This window comes from Chelonoidis abingdonii, chromosome 11, assembly GCF_003597395.2.
Source record: "Chelonoidis abingdonii isolate Lonesome George chromosome 11, CheloAbing_2.0, whole genome shotgun sequence".
NCBI lineage: Eukaryota > Metazoa > Chordata > Testudines > Testudinidae > Chelonoidis > Chelonoidis abingdonii.
The window spans coordinates 43,198,791-43,218,848 of NC_133779.1; the positions used below are offsets into that span (position 1 = coordinate 43,198,791).

Below are 20,058 nucleotides of genomic sequence, written 5' to 3' on the forward strand. Positions count from 1 at the left end.
TCATGCTCAGGTCATTCTGAACACCGGGCACCTGAGGCCACACTCATAGACCACCCCCTGCTGATACGGAGGCGGGTGCTATACAGGCTCCAGAACAACACGATGTTCTGGAGGCGGAGGTCCATCCGGATGAAGCTTCGGTCCAGGACCCGCTCGTCCCAGGGTTGTCGTCATCATCTTCCCCGGATGAGGCGGTAGCGGGCACATCCTCGTCGGGGCCTCCCCCTATCAATCTGCGGACGCACCAGGATCTTTTGCGGTGCGTAGCCCAAAATATCAGCCTTCCCGTGGAGGAAGTTCCTGAGGTGGAGGACCCAGTGGTCAGGATCCTCTCAGCAGAAACACCTACCAGGGTGACCCTCCCGTTCATCAGATCCATCCAGGCCAGAGCCGACACCATCTGGCAATCTCCGGCTTCCATTCCACCGACAGCCAGGGAGGTGGAAAGAAAATACATGGTGCCTTCCAAGGGTTACGAATACCTGTATGTGCACCCAGCCCCTTGCTCGTTGGTGGTACAGTCACTCAACGAGCGAGAGCGCCACGGCCAACAAGCCCCCGCGCCAAAGTCCAGGGAGGCCAAACGCATGGACTTGTTGGGCCGAAAGACTGAGTTGGGAGGGGCGCCAGACTTTTGTGATGCACGGTCGGTGCGTTTATCGCCAACGCACCGAACTTTTTGTCGGCGGTGTTTGCCCTCGCGGGTGCTAATTGTTCTATTTGCCTTGTCCTCGTGGTTTGCAAGGCGGACGGTGATGTTGTACCTCAAGTCAAATTTTTGATAGGTGCGCCCGGGGCTGAGGAGCACGTACCAATCCCTTCCCTGGATTCCTCGACTTTCTGACAAATTTTTTCTCAGCCGCCGTTTTCGCAACCCCATCGTAGCCTTCCAGCTGTCATAGTTGTTCGTCCAGCTAAACTAACACCAGATCTTGGGTCCTGCGTGATATTTGGTGGACACTTGATATCTGATTTCCAATCTTCCTTCTGCAGGCTGCCGTTTGCTCCCCAGGCCCTCCTTCCTTTTGTTGTTTCTTGCTATCGACGTCTTGATCGGCGCCTCTCTGTTGCGCTTTAGTGAAGTTTTTGTGTTCAGGATGTACCCGTCCTCTTTAGGCCCTTCACGGAGAAACCTCCTTCTCGGAGTGTAGTTTCCAGTGCAGCTTCTATCGATCCGGAGCATAGAGGAGGTACCAGGAGAGCTAACAGGGCAAGGGTTTGCTATTCCGGGTATATTCCTGATCCTCGCGAACGCGAAAGGTGGCCTTCCGGCCCACCTAGACCGATCATTGCTTGAGGTTTGGGAGATAGCGGTGGAGGTTCACAACGCAAGTATGTCACGGAAGTTCCTAGGATGTCGGGCTCACGGGGAGCAGTCAAGTCACGGTTTCTCCCGGCTGTCTGGTTTTGCTCGCTGATGTTGTGGGGTTGCCGCGTTCTGGATGTGCGTTTGTTGTTTCTGTGTGGACTTTTGTGTTGTTTGTGCGTTTGGTGACTCTGTATTGTTGGATGGAACTCCACTTGCGGCGGATTGGTACGCCCGTTTTGCTCTTGGGTTATATTGTAGGGATCCGCATTTATTTCATATTTTGCCAATTTATTACCCTGCTCTCGTTACAGGAAGGGTTCCGGCACTTCGTGGTGATATAGGAATGGAGTTGTGGCAGTACCGGGGGGAGGTGTGGTGAGTTCTATCTCGCTCCTCGCTTGGCCACTTGCTGTGGAGGTGGGCTACTGTGCTGTCATGGTGCTCCCGCAATGCTCCAGGCTCCTCACGAAATTATGGCGGTTGCCGCGAACTGGTTGTTGTGTTTTTGGGGTTTTGTTTCTGTCCCCCGCCGTGATTCGTTACAGATTTCCACATGTTCCCTGGCTTACAGGTCTCTGACGAGTGGTGTGTACGGCTTTCGGGAACTTCTTTCAAATGCTCAAGGTCAGCTCATGCCATTTGGGGTGGACGCACCATTAGAGAGGGTGACTGGGTGTCCATATCTGGGCCTGATCGTTCAGTGCTGGACAGTCTCCGACACTGTGTCTTTCACGCAAAGGAGGAATTCTATGGGCGGACGGACCAGTGCATCGGCATGCTCCATTCCTTGCGACCATGGCAGTCTGCCCTGGCACCGGTTTCAGGCCCTATAGGTCTCTCCTGTCCATGAGCTTTGCGAGTTTCGCTGAACGGACTCTTCGCACAGCGACCGTGTGGGGGATTTGCCGTGGCTCTTCTGGCGACTAGTCATGGCGGGTGCGTGATTGTTCTCTCTTGTTGTTGCGTCTGAGGAAGTACTGCCAGTGAGCGCGAAGGGCGGGTCCTGGCCTTCTTTCCAGCATGTAGCCTTGGCTCGCTTCAGTACGTTCTGTTCCTTGTTGGGATTGTTGTTTTGAGGGTTTCTTTTGTTTTGGGTTTCATTTTCGTTTTAGGGTTAGGCCATGTGTTTTCGAGCGTGTTGGTCTTTGTTTATCGAGACTGCCTTTTTAGACTTATGTAGTGTGCATCTCTTTACTGGAGCGCCCTATTAGCCTGCGCAGCTGAGTGTCTCTCCCTCGACGGTGGAAAGGCACCAGTACCTTCGTGTGTCGGGGCCTCCGTCCTATGCACTGGTTGCCAGTCCGCTTTTTCCGCGCGATTGCCCCCGTGCCCTACACTGCGTGTGGGGTTTACTGGTATGAGGCGCATCGGCTCGCGGTGGCTGGGGTCGACTATCATGGTGGCCTGTTTGTGCGGCCTTCCATTTCGGGGGCCGCGGCGGGGGTTCTTTACCGCCTTGAGCATGTCTTCTGTGGCACGTGTTTGGGTCACTCTCTGGTCCTTGAGACTGACTCTTTCTTATCAATTCGGTCCGTAGAGCTCTCAGGGTGTCAGGTTACGTTGTCTCCTGGGTCGTGACCAAGCGTTCCTTTGCTTGTGACTTGTGATTGGTCACGGGACTGTGGGATTCCGTTACCTACAGGGCCGTTTTGTGTATGCTGAGATTATTCACGGGGAGCAAGCGCAGGCGACGGCCCATGTATACATCAATCTATATGCAGGGAGGGCACAGAGAGGGGATTCATGCTCCACTCCGTGGGTGTCAGGAGAGTCAAATCCGATTTGTTGCGGAATTCTGTGTACTCCGACTCCCATAGACTGCTCGAGTAGCGTCTCTTCTCGCCGTGGGTTCGTGAACCATCCGCTCTGCAGATCACCTGGTAGCGAGGGGCCTCTCTTTTTACTACGAATGTACCAGTGTCGCCTGATTCCCAGACGTCCTCCATTATAAGGCATCTGTTTCGCCGTGTAGGGTTGGGGCTCTTTTTGCGCCGTAGTAATTGTTCTGTTTGGCGTGGCCATAGAATAGGTACATGGAAATACCGAGTAGGTGTATCTGTTCCTTACAAAGGTCGCTCGTCCGGGCTCCCTGTTGACCCTTCATATTGCTCTTGCTTATCCCTGCGGTGGTTTCTCGCCCAGGTCCAACTTAGTGTTCTGTATGGTCTTTCCAACTCGGTGTGCGGGCTTCTGTCTCCTCCATTTACGCGGTGCCACTCTGATGCTTGGCAGATGTGGTCGCAGGGACAAAGCCCGCCCAATCCTGAACCGCAGGTGTTTGAGGCGGGTTTGCATTTGGGGGTGGTGTTTGGTAGTGTGTTTGCTTCCGGCTTGGCCGAGACATGCAACTGGTACGTGTGGTTGTGGCGTTTGCTGTTGTGGGTTGTTGTTTTGTGTTGGTTGTTTTTTTCGTGGTCGTGTTTCTATGTGTTTTGGTGTTGTGCTTTGGTGTGTTTGCTGTTTTTATGCCGCTTGTTTGTTTTTGGTTGCGGTTGTTGATGGTGTGCGAGGTGGGGTGGTTTTGCGTTGTGGTTTGGCTTTTTTTTTTTTCTGGCTGTCGTGGGACCTTCTCTCTTGGGCGACCCGTGGATTCGCTATCACGTTTTGTATTTGCTGCCTCCGGTGGTCTTGTGGCCTGTTCTGTGTCGTTTTTGTGAGTGTTTGTGTGATTGTACTTTCGATCACTGCGTAGTGTATTGTCGTTGGAGGGTTATTATCCTATGTCGTTGGTGGTGGGTTTTGTTTTTATTTTTTCTTTTTGTGTTTGTGTAGGTGGTTGTGGTTATTTTGTTTTAGTTTTTTCTTGTTGTGTGTTTTTTCGTGGGGGTGTGATGGTTTGTTTAGTCTTCACTACCACTGCATCCTCAGTCCCTCCAACCTGACTAGCATGGTTCCTAGCTGGTTAGAACCATGTTGGTAGCTGGGTAGACTTTCTCTGCTGCAGTTGCATTACAGTGTTGTTTGCCCTTGGAGCAGGAACCCTCCACGGTCGACATACGTCCGTGAAATGGAAGCGCTCTGCTACTGGGTGCCCAGCATGGTCATCACCGCTCCTGTACAGTCCCCACCATCCCTGGGATATTTGTGGCTCTCAAGGAGCATGGGTGGCATTCCACGCTGTGAGTCCACCGTCGCCGCCATCCACCTTCCATCCGAGGGAAGCTGGCAATACCATTTTCTCCCACGCGATGTCTTCCAGTTCCCTCAAGGCTTGGGAAACGGTTATTAACCGGGTAGTGGTCAAGCCCCGCTACGGCTATCTGGGACCCGTAAAGCTATTTAATAGCTCAAGGCGCCCGATGGCGCCCGCGCTTGAGCCTTGTGGCACATGTTGCGCTTGGCTGTACGAGGACCTGTCTGGAAGACGGCTTTCCTATCGGCCATTGACCTCGGCTAGGCGTGCTGGCAAACTCGGGGCGCGCGCTGAACTGTGGATGCCTCCAATATACGTGCTTCCATAACGGACAAAGGTAACAGGCTGCGACCTCACCCAGGCATTCCTCCCAGTCGTCTCCGCCTTCATTAACTAGGACATCTTTCTGCAGTGTTCTTTCTACAAGCCGGGACGCGTTCGAGACGAGAACACAGCTCCATACGCCTGGACGTCTGGAGGGCTCTCCCGTTCATACATCGAGCAGACCAAGCCCTTCCGTCATTCACCAGCGCAACTCTTTGTAGCGTTGGCTAGACAGCGTATGAGAGGCAGGGCGGAATCTCCTCTCAGAGCCGCATGTGGCGTCTTGGGTCATTGTCACGATTACCGAACTGCTATGACTTGGCTCAAAGTCGGCAGCCGGGCGGCTATCTCACGCCAGCACTAACCTGAGCTCGAGGCCTCGCTGCTGGCTTTCTTGTGGCATATTCTCCGTGCGGAAATCTGCGTGCGGCCACCTGGTCTTCTGTCCACCACCTTTGGCGACGGCATTAATGCATTGGTCAAGCAATCTGAGACGGATGCCGCCTTCGCTCAGCAGTCTTGCAGTTCCGCAATGTGCCGCTCCGACACCCACCCGCCTAGGTAAGCTTGGGAATCACCTAACACTGGAATGGATATGAGCAAGCCACTCGAAGAAGAAAAGACGGTTCACTCAGCTCACCTTTGTAACCTGTGTTCTTCGAGATTGTGGTTAGCTCATATCCATTTCACACCCGCCTCCTTCCCCTACTGGCGGAGTAGCCGGCAAGAAGGAACAGGAGCGGTCAGGCCGGCAGGGGTATATATCAGGCGCCATACCGGCGCCACTCCAGGGGGCGACCTGCCGGCCCACCGAGTGTTGCTAGGGTAAAAGTTTCTCCGACGAACGTGCACGCGGTGTGCGCACACCTAACTGGAATGGATATGAGCAACACATCTCGAAGAACAACCGTTACAAAGGTGAGTAACCGTCTTTAACGTTGGGACTCTCCCTCCCTGCACAAGTGGAATAAAGTGAGCAGTTTGCTTGGGTTTGTATTTGAGTAGTCACATGAGTGAAACCAACAGAGAGGCTAAGCAACTCGATCCAGACTGCAGCAGAAAGGAGCCGCTCTGGAAATAAGGACATGTTATATCCTGGGATGTTTTCAGTTGTCTGCCTCAGCAGTGCTCTTACCCTCTGGACACCTTGCAGGTCACCCAAATTAGATAATGATAGCCTGCTCTGTATGGGAAACGTGCTGAGTGAGTGACCTTTCCCAAACGAAAGTCTGATATCTAGGGTAGCGTAGAGGGAACATCCCAATCCCATTCCTGAAGGTTCCATCTCTTTCTTATCCTTTGGTAGCTCTTCTGTAGCTTGTCAGTCAGCTGAAATGGAGAGTCTTGCCCTACCTACACATGCCCCACTCCAGCTAGTTACTAGGTCAGTGGGACGGTCCTGAGGGAGGGAGGAGCTCAAGCAGCACTGCCTGCTATGATCAATCCAAAATCTCTGATCTGATTGGCTGACAAGCAATCCAGATCCATAAACCAATCTCCGTAAGAACTTGAACAAAGTGTATTGCTCTAACACTGACTGTAAGCTGACTTAGTACTTGTTTTTATTGGTAATGATACTTAAAACTGTAACTTTCATCTAATAATCTCAAAGCATCTTACACAGCTAGGTTAGTATTCTTCTCCACATTTTACCAGTGCAGAAACTGAGGCACAGAGAGGGGGGAAGTGACTTGCTCAGAATCACATGGATAGTCAATACGACAGCTGGCTACAGAACCATGGGACCCTGAGTCCCATTCCTTGGTCCTAACCAATAGATCAGGCCATATCTCTACTTAAATTTTATAATAGTTTTCAGAAGATAAAACTCCCTGATTCACCCATTGAAGCTCCTTCCACTGCCCCGTACATGTGAGAAGATGCTGGGTCAAATCCCATTATTGAATTGTGTGGGGATTGCGCCTTTCTCCTCCCATTTTCCCTATGATGGAGCAGTATCTTCAGTCTGGAGGCCTGGGAACTGCAGGGAGCAGAGATGTATCTGAAACAAGAACTTTCAACTTTAAAAAAATTTGTAATTAAGTAACTTGAAATGAACTTTTTTTTAAACAAACACCTGCTTCTTTCTGCAGGATCTGCATGCCCTCACAGAATGAGCATCCTACACACAATGTGTGTATGCCATCTCATCCTCATCCCACCCCAGCCTATACACAGCCAACAATAAACACACATAGCTTTTAGTGTTTTTTTTAAATTAAAAAGCAGTTTTTCCAAGGTTTTTTTTCCCCAATATCCAAATCTCAAAGGAGGAAATATAGAAAATCCTGATGCAGTGCAGCTCTACTGTTTGTAGTCTGGGATTGAACCATTTAATGGCTGTGTGCTGTAACATAGGCCCAGATGTGTGCAGAGCTGTCAACATACACTTACCCCTCTGCTGGTGAGAGATATGAGGTGTTCGGCTCCCCTGACTGACCATCATGCTTCCTCTCATGTCTTACCCCACTCCCCGCCGGTATCCATCATATCCTGCTGAGAACCAGGAGAGCTGTCTGTGGCAAGCTCCCTTTGGCTAAGGCATATCCTGCAACAGTGTCCGTCTGAGGCTCTTCTTATTTCCTTTCAACCAGAGGAAGGCCCTGCGCTCCAGTCAGACCTGTCCTACTACTCTTACGAGTATGACCCTTATGCTTCTGAAGCTGACATCTTTGAGGTTGCCGGAGAGCTGACAACAGCAAGCAGCACACTGAGAGAAGTGGACAAGATTCAGGAAGTGGTGACTACCGTAGAATGGTGAGAGAGAGATGTGAGGGGGAGGTTCTGTTTTTTTAATCAAGTTCTGATATCGTATAACATGACTGTGGGTCTAGAGTGAGGTGAGTGTGAATAATGCAGATGCGGCATACTGATAATCACTCTGCTAATTGCCTTGGCCGGGGACCAGCTGCAGGTCAGGCTAGTGTTGGGATGGCAGCTGGGACCTGCATGCCTGGAAGTGTCAGTTCCTAACATAAAGTGTAAATTCAAAAGGACTTTTTAAGCTTGTCCCTGCCTAGCCCCAGCACTGCTGCAGAATTGGAAATGACTTCTCTTCATTATATTCTCTCTTCAACAGAAATAAATAATTTAAAATAAAAAGAAGAGGCTCAGAATCCACTCCTGTACGAGTTTGTTCCTACAGATGACCTGCTGCAGAACAGAAACCAAATGATGACTACTTCCTGATACCCTCAGAATCGTAGGCTTTGCCTCCTCATGGGGGGCAGGAGCTCCAACGGGGTGCTCAGCATTATTTTTCTATCAATTTTCCTGCCTTTTGTGCATCCCCTTAGAAGTTATTTCAAGGATGAGAGACCAATGTGCTGCCCCAGTGTAGGCGAGGAGAACAGGGGCTGGAATTCAAACCCTTAGACCACTTCAAACTACGTTACAAGGATCCTGCAACACCATTTCCGAGCTACACTGAGTCCAGACCTCTGTGCTCAGCTGAGTTGCTGTTTGAGGAGAGATGGCTGAGGAGTTTTCTTTAAAAATTATAAGAGCCGTGTATTTTAGCTCAGTATGCCACAGCAAAGGTTTAACATTCCCAGCCCACCACCCCCCTACCACCCACTGCACCAGCAGCATATTACCCTACAGAAAGGAAAGTTCATTGTTCATCAGACTTGACAGGGGGCATTCTCCAAAAAAAGTGAAATCGTCTGTGAACTCCACAGGAGTTAAAAGCCTAACAGTCCAGGACATGGCTGCAGACTCTGCCTGGGAAGAATGCCCACAATAGAGGTGATTAGGATCAAGTGGCTGAACTCCATTCATGCTGGAATAAGTACTACCAAATGCAGCCTGCAGCTTTCTAGCCTTTGTCCTCTGATTACTCTCTCCTTATAACTTCAGCATGAAAATAAGAGAGACCTGTGGCCATGGTGTTCTCAGTGCTTGCCTGATTTCACCAGCCATTTCTGCTCTTCTTCCACCAGGATCCCAGTGCAATGGATGTTCTTGATGTAGATTTCTGGTGCACAGTCTGTATGGCCCTTGGGCTGCTGGGCAGATGCAGACCCCTCCTCTTTGCCATAGAGTTTTGGCTCCTGTCTTCTAAACTGCCCTAAGCAATGACAGCTGGGATCTAAGCAATGCATTTTGCTGTGAAATGAAGAGCAAAAGCTGTCAGTTTCCGAAGTGCAGGAACAGAGACATTTTGGGTCTCTTCCTGCTTTGAAGGAGTTTTGTGCATCCACCTGTTGCAGAATAGTCTTAAGTGTTCCCTGTCCCCACTTCCATCCTCCCTGCAGCACAAAGTGGGGTGTCAATCTACATGGAGAGTGTTTGTTCATTAAAGGAAACAAGAAAAAGCCCAATTCAGTTCACTTTTAGGGCTTGTGTACAGAGGGAAATTGGCGAAAATGGCTACTGTGACATAGCTCCCTTTGTGGACACTCTGTTCCAGAATAATTTGGGCACTTTGAGTGCACTGATTATTCCAGAATAAAGTGATTTTATTTTGGAATAGTGTCCATGCAGGGAGCTATTCCATAAAAGCTATTCTGGCCAATTTCCCCATGTAGTCAAGCCCTGAGTTCCATTTTTCAAGTACTGGTTCCAGCCAGAGTGCTGAGCAAGAGAAAGATTCCTTAGCTGTGGTGGCTCCTAAATTTCCGGTGTCAGTCTCTTAGGCTGGTGTTGAGTAGTTGCTTCAGCCTTCCCAAATATATGTGACATGGTGGAAGACCTGAGCTTACAGCTCAGTTCCTGAAATGCCCATAAATTCCAGACTATCTCTGCTGGCTAGTTTTCAAATCCCTCCTTCCCCTGCTGATCTGAACTCTTTCTCTCAGGATCCTAACATGACCTGCCTGTGTGTATGTCCTGCTTCTCAGCAGAGATTTTAATATGTGTGAATGGACCACATCCTAACTCTGCCCCACAGCACAGCGGAAGCACCAGCTGCTCTATTACTGCCTAGCAGGTAAACAAATGCCTTCAAACTAAATTCCATCTCTGTGTTGGCACTGCCTGCAGCAAGCAATTGGCCTGGCAAGCACTGGCTATTGTGTACACATGGCAGCATAAGTCAATATTTATTCCCTGGGTTAATAACAGGCCTAGTGCAAGCTACAGTGAGAGGCATTTTCTTCTTTTAAAAACATCAGGACTCCACAATACAACCCTACTGTTTGCTGGCACCAGCCTCAACTCTCAGTAAGGCCTGAAGGCTTGACGAGTGAGACATGAACTGTCACCTTAATAACATAGCTGTGGTCCAGCTTCTTGGCCCTCCACCCCTTGTGCTTGGGCAAGGCTCCATGTGACTGGGGCCAGGCTCCTTGGCCTCCTGTAGCTGGGAGCTCTTATCCTCATGCCTGGCTGCAAGGTCCCTAGCCTTTTTCTCTCTCCCTTTGCTTCCTGACTTGTTTTTGTCATTGTCTCATTAGATTAAGTGTTTTATGTATTGTTTGTTTGTTTGTTTTAGTTGATTTAATTATAATTATATGCTGATTAATCCCACCCACATGATGTGCTGCCCCTGCTGGGCACCTTCTTTGGGTAGGCAGAGCTGGTGTGGCCCCAGTACACAAGAGGGTAGAGATGGATGAATTCCCCCAAGCTTTGGCCAAGTACAGAGCAACCTCCCATCACTTCACTGGTTCTGTTAACTGTAAAGTAGCAGTTTAGTATTCAAAAAAGCCTCTCTGCTATTACCCAGAGCAGGAGGGTGGGATCTGCTGGCACTGCTCTTACCCACTGCCCATTACTACTCTGCCCATCACTAGAGGAGCTCTGGGTGTGGCCAGCACCCTGACCGTCATCTAGCAGGAAAGTGAACATTATCTCAGTTTTATCACTGGAGGAACAAGCACAAAGAGGTTGGGACTCCCTGAAAGTCTGTGGCAGAGCTGGGATTAAAATTCAGGTCTCTTGCTTGCAAGTTCCCTTCTCTAACTAGCAGCCAGCGCTGCTTCCTGTATTCCAATTATTGTGCTACGGTTCACCATTCCCTGGTACCCTTAAGATTAGAGAGCTCTTCTAGGTTAGTAGACACCCTGTGCATCGTCTCCTGTCCAGAACACTTCTTGTGTCCTTGGCACCTGCCATCCATTTGCTTTTTCCACCCCAAGGGTAGAACTTCCTTTGATCCTGAGGAAATGCTGGCAACGCTGTAGTCTGTCTCCCCCCCAGACAACTTCTTGCGGCAGTTAAACAGGCTGTTTATTTAAGGAACCAAGGAAAGAAACATACAAATACAGAAAAGCAGCTGCTACTTCTACACCCCACCCCACCCCCGAGCAATGATGAGGCAGGAAGGCCTTATACTCACAGGTAGGTGCTGCTGGGAGTAATTTTATGATTGGAGTCCATGTTTGCCCCAGTTGAAGGCCCAGCTATTGTGCACACTTACATTCTCCCTTTCCCAGACTCACTGTCCCCATTTTTTGTTATCCTAATTCTCTTACCAAGGCAAATTAAATTCTTGTCTTTCCCTCCCTCATCAAAGAGCATTCCAGTACATGTTCCATCTGGGAATATGTCTCCTGTAAGCCACCAAGCCCAGGGTAGGGGCTTCACACTCTTCATTCACAGGCTTATACCCAGTGTCGACTCTGTGGCTTCTTGGTCACACACCTGTCTCTGAGAGGGCTTAGAGGACAGAGCACTGAGGGTCCACACCATCTGCATTGTCAGGATCAACTCCTCAATGCTATTTGGGGGAGAAGAGAGAGAGTTTTTAGCCCAGCAAAAAAACAGGGTGGGTGGCTGAGAATGAAAGAGGGCAGACAAGCCGTGGGGTTCCCTTTGGGCTTTGGGATTTTTGCCAATTTGGAACTATTTCTCTCACATGCTTAGAGACAGTCTTCTCCTTTCCTCTGACAATGATTCAACATGAAGGGGAGAGAAAGTCCAGTGAGTCTGTGAGATACAGAAGCGCCTGTTTATACCAAGGTACTTTGCTAATTAGACTTGATACTCTCTCTAGTTATTGGTGATTTTGCTTGTAATCTCTCCATTGAAATTAGTATTTATATCTGTAACTGTACATGAATATTATCAGGAGCAATCATTACCATGCTATTTATTTTAAAGCAAAAATTATTTTGTTCTTTCTTGTCCACACATTCCTCCTTCCCCCTTCTTGGTCAGCCTCAATAGACAACAAATAGAAAAAGATTCAACCAACTTAAAAATTGAGTTGAAAACAACAGCACTTGCTTTGCTGACATTGATTCTTTAATGCGCAATAATCTGGGTTTCATTATTGTGAGTAGATTGTCAATTTAAAAATACAACTGTCAACTTAATGTTAAAAAAACCCCTTCTGCTCAGTTTTGTTTTCTCATGTGTGCTATTTCTGGTGGAGTGACGATGGCCCTGGTTCTTGGCCTAACTCCATCATATCTCTCCTGCGTTCAGCAGCTGATATTTTCTCAGCATTCAGAGTATTGCACATATAGGAAATAGGCTGTAGTTTTTCACAAAATATTTTTTAAAAAACCTACAAAACCCAGCTTTGTGAACATTTTTGTTTTCTTCGCACAAATGTTAGTATGAATCCAGAAAAGGGGTTGTTTTAGACACTGATGAATATTTTATTAAAAACTGATTTCTAAAACAATTCTGTCTTCCTCTCCTCTCTACTAACATCTGCCTCACAATACTACAGGGGGAGCATACTGCAGGGCTGTGGCTCTAAGCTTTCTCTAACCTACCAGTTATATTGTTGCACAGCACTGAGAGGGCAACAGTAATACAAAAATCAGCAGAATCAAAGCATTAACAGTTCTAAGGAGTTTCTGGTGTCCCATCCATTTCTGCTTCATTGTTTGTTTGCCAGGAAGTACCTTCAATTTTGTTTTGAGGGATACAGTGGCTGTAACTTGTCACATTTGCAACACATTCCTGAATCCAGCTGCAGGCATGGTCAGCTATTTTAGTGAGTGTGGTGGGGAGGTTGGGTCTCAGAGGTTACACAAAAGTGTGAGATTCCAGCGTAGGAGTTTTCAATGCTTCATTAATATCCTGTCTTGAAGAGACATGAAAATCCTTTTTCCTGGGCACAAGCCTGGCTCCCTTCATAACATACTAAAGAGAGGCAGTTCACTTCAAAGAAATAACCAGTGCTGAACAGCATAGCATTTTGCGTAAAGGGAATGGGTGGATATTGTTTGTACCTTTCTTGCCAGCAATGGGCTGAGGATTTGCGAAGTGAGAAGCACCTTATCAGAGAAGTTGACATTTCACTTCATTCACATAGAATAATTAGCATGAAACAATGCATCTCACATGAGGATCTCACTGCGTTTTACAAACATTAATTAATTTAGCCTTATAAGTATCCTCTCCGTTTTACAGCTAGGGATACTGAGGTGCAAGGAGAGTAAATTACTTATTCGAGGGCACGGAGCATATCAGTGGAAGAGAGAGAGGATGGAATAGAATCCAGGAGTCCTGACTCTAACTTTCTCTCTTACTCTATAAACTCTAAAACTCTTTCTCTACTTCCCCTAAATGTACTTCTTTTTGCTGAAATAGGGATAAAATTGACCTTGCTAGGAACAGGAGACTCTGGCATTTCCATGAATGAGGGTTTACCAAGTCAGGTAAGAAGATTCTAACTTTGCCTGCGTATGGACACGTGGTGTGTGCAGAGCAACTACCTGACACGCCAGCCAAATGGCTCTGTGCACAAGACGTGTGGGCTCAGAGGCTGAGACTAGTGTGTGGGTAGCTGTAAGTTGCCCTCCCCCGTTAGTTTGCTCAGGTAGGTTTTAATATTGGGCAAATGGATTCCCAAGCTTCCACTTTTCCCTCAAATGCTCTAGGTTCCTTCCCCCAGCAATCTCTGCTATTATATGGAGAGTCGACTATACAGCCTGCCTGTAACACCCAGTGAGCATAGTAAGGGGGCAAAGCAGCTGTATGGGAAGTCATACGTGCTTTCCCTGTTACAGGCTAGTATTCATACAGTGGTCATCATCAAAATTTGGGTTCCAAGTCTCTTAGGAGTTCATAAGGCCCTGATGAATTCAGTCTTAAGAATCTGTCTCCTTCACCTCCCTGCCTGCATTAGCTTCCTACCTAGACTATACCTCAGAGCTCTAATCTGTGTCCGAACCTCAGCCATGGAGTGAGCAGATAGCATGGGAATGGAGGGTGCCAGCACCTCACACCAGGGACTGTGAGTGGGAGCTCTTCTGAGGGAGAGTCTCTTTAGAGGTTTTCAGCGATGTGATGGTTTGCTTGTTGTGGCTGAGAATGCTCCACCTCACCTTGTCTCTAAAGTCCTCAGAGACATAGTAGTATACGAAGGGGTCAACACAGCTGTTGAAGCTGGTGAGGGCCAGGCTCACCATGTAGCTGATGTACAATTCCCCATAGAGCTTGGAGCAGTTGCTGGAATAGTGAACAAGGAGAAGGATGTTGCTGGGTGTGTAGAACACCACAACTGTGAGCAGCACAAGGACCGTGAGCTTCATGGCATACGTGTACCTCTCTCCACTACCCAGCAGGATCCACAGCACCGAGCAGTGGCTAAACAGCATCACCACTAAGGGAGCAAGGAATCCGCAGACGGCCAAGCACACAAAGTAGTAGTAGTAGTCAGCATCCTCATGCCTGGGGAGAACATCGTGACAGAGAGTGATGTTTGTCTTGTCCAGGGGGTAGGACTGCTGCAGGAGGGTCAATGGCAAGGTGAAGATGGCAGTGATGAGCCAGACACTGAGGCAGGTGCAGGCGGCAAAGCCTGGGCTGCGGAAGGAGCGGGAGAAGAAAGGGTGCACTGCAGCCAAGTACCGGTCAACACTGATGCACATGAGCAGTAGCACAGAACAGTACATGTTCCCATAGAAGAAGGCAGTGGTGAGCCGGCACAGGCCCTCCCCAAAGGGCCAATGGTTCCCCAAGAAGTAATAAGAGATCTTAAAAGGTAGCACCAGCACCAGGAGCAGGTCAGCTGCAGCCAGGTTCATCAGGAAGATGGTGGAGGTCAGCTTCTCAATCCTAGTTGCTAGAACCCAGAGGGCCAGCCCATTGGCTGGCAGCCCCACCAGGAAGACAGCAGTGTAGAGCCAGGGGATGAGCCACACTGTCACTGCACTGCTCAGCTGAGAGCGGGAGTCCTCATGGATGGACAGGTAGGTGATGTTGCCACGAGTCACCTTCTCTCCTGGGATGGCCCGGGGACACAGTGTGTTTGTTGATGTAACCACTTGCTCGTTGGTGCTGTTCTGGGAGTAATCTAGTGGTACAAACATAGTCTGTTACTGTTCATGCAGGGCCCAGTGTGCTTGTACTTTGTAGGCAGGGCTGGTGACAAGGTTCCTGCCCCAGTGCTCCCAGGGGTTTGCATTCTAACAAGACAGTGTGCCCACCATAGGGTGTGGGGGCTTGGAAGCAGCATGGATATTATTCATTGCAAATACTCCATTGTCTGGTTCTGTAATTAGCTGGAACCCCTTAGTAAAACAAAACAAACCCCAACTAGCAAGTCTCCCTGTTTCAGGGCTGAACATGACGGTCTAAGGCTTAGAGGAGGTTCTGATGAAGTTTGCCCAGCTACTTCACAGCAGGACAACCATGCTAATGCTAAGGTGAGCTCTGGGGTTGTGGGGACGGAGTTTAGTATAATGAATTCCAATCAGAAGAATTTAAGGTCTCTAGCTGTCATGTGACCTACCATAGGCAGAAAATGTAATTGGTGCACAAATTAACTAAACAGCAGAAGCAAAAGTACAAAGGACAACCTCAAAAAGCAGATAAAATTATCTCATTCTGAGAAAGTTCTAGTTCCTTCCAGCAGCTCCTGTGCCTTCTCTCTAGGGCCCAGTTACTTTGATCAGCCATTGTCACAAGTCCAAGGACCTACACAATTCCTTGGAGTCATGCTGTTTCTCACAGCTCATGATACTTCTGCACTGCTGCTCATATCTAGCTATTGGTTACCTGGGGACTGAGCTCCACAGAGCACTGGGATCTGCCACTCAGGGGATACAGGTGACACAGATTGAGTCAGCCAGAAGTAACTCCATCGATGGCAAATTCCAGCAGTCCATATTGGGCTCTTTGTCAAAGGCAGAGATGTGTCTCTCCCAGTTGTTGATCTTTGATTTGTGCTCAGATTCCTGACCTCACCTCTATGAAATCAAATCAGTTCCCAGTGGCAGCTGATGGTACTCTGTGCCACTGAACAGCTTTGGCTGGGGTCCAATACCAGGTTCTGAGCTTCTTGCACCGAGGCTGATGTCCATACAGCGTGCAGCCTCTACAGAGCTATTCCTGAACCTATAGCATGAGCAGTACTGCCCCCACATTAAACAGCAGGGTCAGAAGAAGAACAAGGGGCAGGAGCTGCTCCTCAGACAAGGCTCAAGCTCCACAACTGCCTTTTGAGTTTCTCCAGTTTCTCTCTTGTTCCCCCTGACTATAATTCCTCCCCACTTTTCCCTCCCTCAACAAACAACTTAGCATGTTTGCCCATCACTGCTGCTTTTGTCCTTTGCCTTCACAGAAAGTGCTTGCTTGGGAGCCACAGAAAGATGCCAGGGAGCAAAGGGAGTCCCCTTACTGAGCAGTAAGATTTTCACCCCAAGATGCCCACTCACCATCATAGTCCGGACTTGCCAAGCAGAGTCCCCAGAGACTACACCACAGTACAAGCCTGTGTGCTAGAAATGCACACCAAGAGATCTCCATGCTGTGAAGGGAGCCTGTGAGGTGGTGGTCTGTTCAGAGCTGCCTGGGGAAGGCAGTATTAATAGCCCTGACTATTAATTTCCTGTTCCCAGCCCTTAACTCACGGAAACACTAGGCTGGGGCTCCACTGACTCTTCCTGCAGAAAAAAGAACAAAGGATATTGAGATCTGCCAAAACACTCCATCTGGGTCAGGCCATGTGATGGTTCTTGGGTTCCCAAGACTGAGAGTCACCTTGTTACCCCCTTCCACCAGCTTGTGCTTAGCTGTATGTCAGTTCCTTAACACCACCTGTCCGTTAGCTACTCAAGCACACTCTCCTAGGTTATGCCAGCCCTTACTTTGCCTTGCAGGTTAACAATAGGTCTACCCTTTGTCTAGCCCCTTATCCACTGAACACTACAGACATACCAGTTCTGCTGTTTCTAAAGGAACAGTACACACCAACTTGTAAAACTCAGCTCTGTACCAGCACTTTGTTTAACATTGCAGCATGGAGCTATATTTACTGTGAAACCGAGAATGTTTATTATCAAAGTCGAGAGATTCAGGTTATAGAGACTAAGGATATTGGAAACAAATGGTTACATTTAAAATAAAATCATAACATTTTCTAGAGATTAAACCTAAGAAACAGGTTAATCTCGTCTAAAGAAGTTTTATCTGACCCAAAGTTTTCATCTGGGTTGGCTGAGATCCCATTTCCATTAATGTAATCGAGCTGTCTGTTTACCTCCTACTTGTAGGATGAGAGGAGGGCCTCTTCTTTGCCTGCTACATATTCCTCCCCAAAGTTCATTGTCTTTGCACAAAACCAGGATAACTACACTTGGCTTGTTTTTTCCTGTGTGCTGCCTCTCTGTTGATGTCACATCTCTTTGTTGATTTGATACATAAATAAGCATTCATTGTGTTAGTTTACAGTGCTTAACTTACATTCTGTCAAAGAGACAGATGCATAAACGTCTCTTGTGTGACAGAAATATGTTTTATACTTTGGCTGGTGACTGATACCTTGATGCATATTTTTAGTATATATACATAACTTCTTACATAGGATGTGTTTATATCTTTTACAATGAAATTACTAACCAATGTGATCCTTCCCCTTTCAAGACCTCGCATGACATTGTTTGGTAAACTAGAATGTACACACCAGGCTCATCAGATTCCTGTAAGTGCCTTGCCAGATGGCATTAAGGGGTTCTTGGGTCACAGCCCATGTCTGTGTCCAATGGTCTGTCTCATTGTGCTGTGTAGTCTAAGCATAGAGTCATTTCTGATGTCAGCAAAAGGATACAGACAGACTCATGGCTGGAGATTTCCAGCTCTTGGTACTGCAGGGCCCTCTCTCATTGTCAAGGCTAAATCGTGGTTCAAATTACTCTACTCTAATTTGAGCCTGCTTCAGAATATTCCTGGAAGTGACATGTATGGCCACCTCAGAGTCAGTTCAGAATACAAACCGGATCAGATATCTCAACAGCCCTTGGCACCCGCCTGAACCTCCCCTCTTTACTCCTAGGCCTGAAGAAAGAAGTTTACATTCATGGCACACTAGCCACTGGGCCTTGTCTCCTCTGGATTCATGACCTTTCTTGGTGGCTAAGTGGCATCCAGCACACACAGGGCCCTGCTTCAGGTAACATTTTGAAATGCATGAGGGCTGCAGAACAGCAGTTGTCCCAAGAGGCAGGGCCTCACCCTGCTCACAAACCAGCCCAGGCTGAGTGGCCCCCCTGAGTTTTATTGAGGCTGCAGCCTCATTTCAGGGCAGTTGATAGTTTTCAGCATGTTCCATGTGAGACCAGCTGGTTAGCTGGCCCTGCTGTTTTGTCAGGTCTGTACCTGCTCTGGGTTAAAGAAGAGATAGAATCATAGATGATCAGGGTTGGAAGGGACCTCAGGAGGTCACCTAGTCCAACCCTCTGCTCAAAGCAGGACCAATCCCCAGACCCCTAAATGGCCCCCTCAAGGATTGAGCTCATAAGCCTGGGCTTAGCAGGCCAATGCTCAGACCACTGACTTATCTCTCCCACAATGAGCAGAAGCCACCCTCTCCATCTGGCATACAGAGGGGCCAGCATAGGGCTTGAACCCATGACCTTGGTGTTATTAGCACCACCCTTTAACCAGCTGAGCTAGCCAGCCACTGGTCTCCCTGGCTCCTTTCCTGAGTTCACTGAAGCAAGTTATTGAAAAGCCGTATGTGAACCCAGTGAACTATTTTCATTTGAGTACGTCAGCTCGAGCCCAAAGTGGTGCAAAATATAAACAGCTGCAGCATGATCTCAGAGTTTGATGGAGGCTTCTGCTGATAATTATCAGTAATGCTGAGCACAGCCCCACCAAAGAGGAAATGGTGTCTGTCTGACAAGGATTCACAGGATGGCTCTGTAGCTGGGGAGATAAAGCTGAATGTCAGTGACTCTCCCCTAGGAAGGAGTTGTGCTTCCAGAGGCCCGTTACTCAATAAACCTGCAGGGAGGCCTGAGAGCTCTTCCCTGCTAATTAATGGTCTGGAGCAGCGGTTGGCAAGCTTTAGTGACCAGACAGCAAGTGTGAAAAATTGGGATGCAGTGGGGGGATAATAGGAGCCTATATAAGAAAAAGACCCAAAAATCAGGACTGTCCCTATAAAATCAAAACCGGGACATCTGGTCACCCTACCTCTGGCACATGGCTCACCAGGGTAAGCACCCTGACGGGATGGGCCAGTTTGTTTACCTGCCACATCAGCAGGTTCAGCCAATCGTGGCTCCCAGTGGCCGTGGTTTGTCGTCCCAGGCCAATGGGAGCGGCAGGAAGCCGCAGCCAGTACGTCCTTCAGCCTGTGGTGCTTCCTGCTGCCCCCATTGGCCTGGGATGGCAAACCATGGCCAGTGGGAGCCACGATCGGCTGAACCTGCTGACACAGCAGGTAAACAAATTGGCCCGGCCCACCAGGGTGCTTACCCCTGGTCTGGAGGAACAAAAGACTATTACTATCTACGTGATAAAAATGCTATGAGGGTGACCCATTTTTCAACCATTTACAGCTGCATAAAGGATCTTTGGGGACCTGCCAGAGCATGTGATGCTGTCATTTCCCACCAGCTATTCCCCAAGCCCTGACCCTCCTCTGCTACTTAGGCCTTGAGCGCTTTCACTGTTCAGTACTTTAAGACCCCTCTAGGCTCTGCGAAGTTCTTACCCCACATCTATGGGGGAGTCCCCAACCCACCCCACATCTTTCAGATAAATGCAGACCATGTCCTAATTGCTGCAAAAAAAATGGCAAAAGCCCTGCCCAGACTGCTTTACCCTCCAGTGAGACATGGACGACAGTGAAGCAGGAGGACAGCCCAACGTTAGGTGACACTGTCTTAGGGGCAGCAGTGGTGGTTGGAGGCTCTTGCCACACCACGATGCTCTTGCCTGCCTGTCTGAGCAACGACCTAAGCACAGGAGCTGCAGTCCTGGCAGCAGGAACTGTGAATTAGGTTTGGCAATATCACTGATGGCTCATTTCTTTCTGGTTCACTTATGAATGGCCTCTTCTGTGAAGGTTGCAAATCCGAGCCTGGCTGCTGTTTGATGAGATTCCTCTAGTTCAAGGAGAAAATTATTCTATTTCCTTTGCTTTTGCCATATTCCCACA

At 48.6% G+C, this 20,058-nt stretch overlaps 2 protein-coding genes across 2 annotated transcripts in view; one reads left to right on the plus strand and one right to left on the minus strand.

Annotated features, from left to right (window-relative positions):
• Positions 1-7,938, plus strand: part of LOC116826200 (C3 and PZP-like alpha-2-macroglobulin domain-containing protein 8) — a 166,580-nt gene extending 158,642 nt beyond the window's left edge. The window contains 2 exon segments of the mRNA XM_032782775.2: positions 7,361-7,523; positions 7,846-7,938. Coding sequence (XP_032638666.1) covers positions 7,361-7,523; position 7,846 — 164 coding nt within the window. The 3' untranslated portion in view covers positions 7,847-7,938.
• Positions 7,939-10,919: 2,981 nt separating this feature from the next.
• F2RL3 (F2R like thrombin or trypsin receptor 3) lies at positions 10,920-16,638 on the minus strand. The gene is made up of 2 exons (XM_032782878.2): positions 16,328-16,638; positions 10,920-14,964 (listed from the first exon to the last, which is right to left on the minus strand). The coding sequence occupies exons 1-2, from the start codon at positions 16,416-16,418 to the stop codon at positions 13,889-13,891; spliced, it is 1,167 nt and encodes a 388-aa protein (XP_032638769.1). The 5' UTR covers positions 16,419-16,638; the 3' UTR covers positions 10,920-13,888.
• Between the last annotated feature and the right edge of the window lie 3,420 nt (positions 16,639-20,058).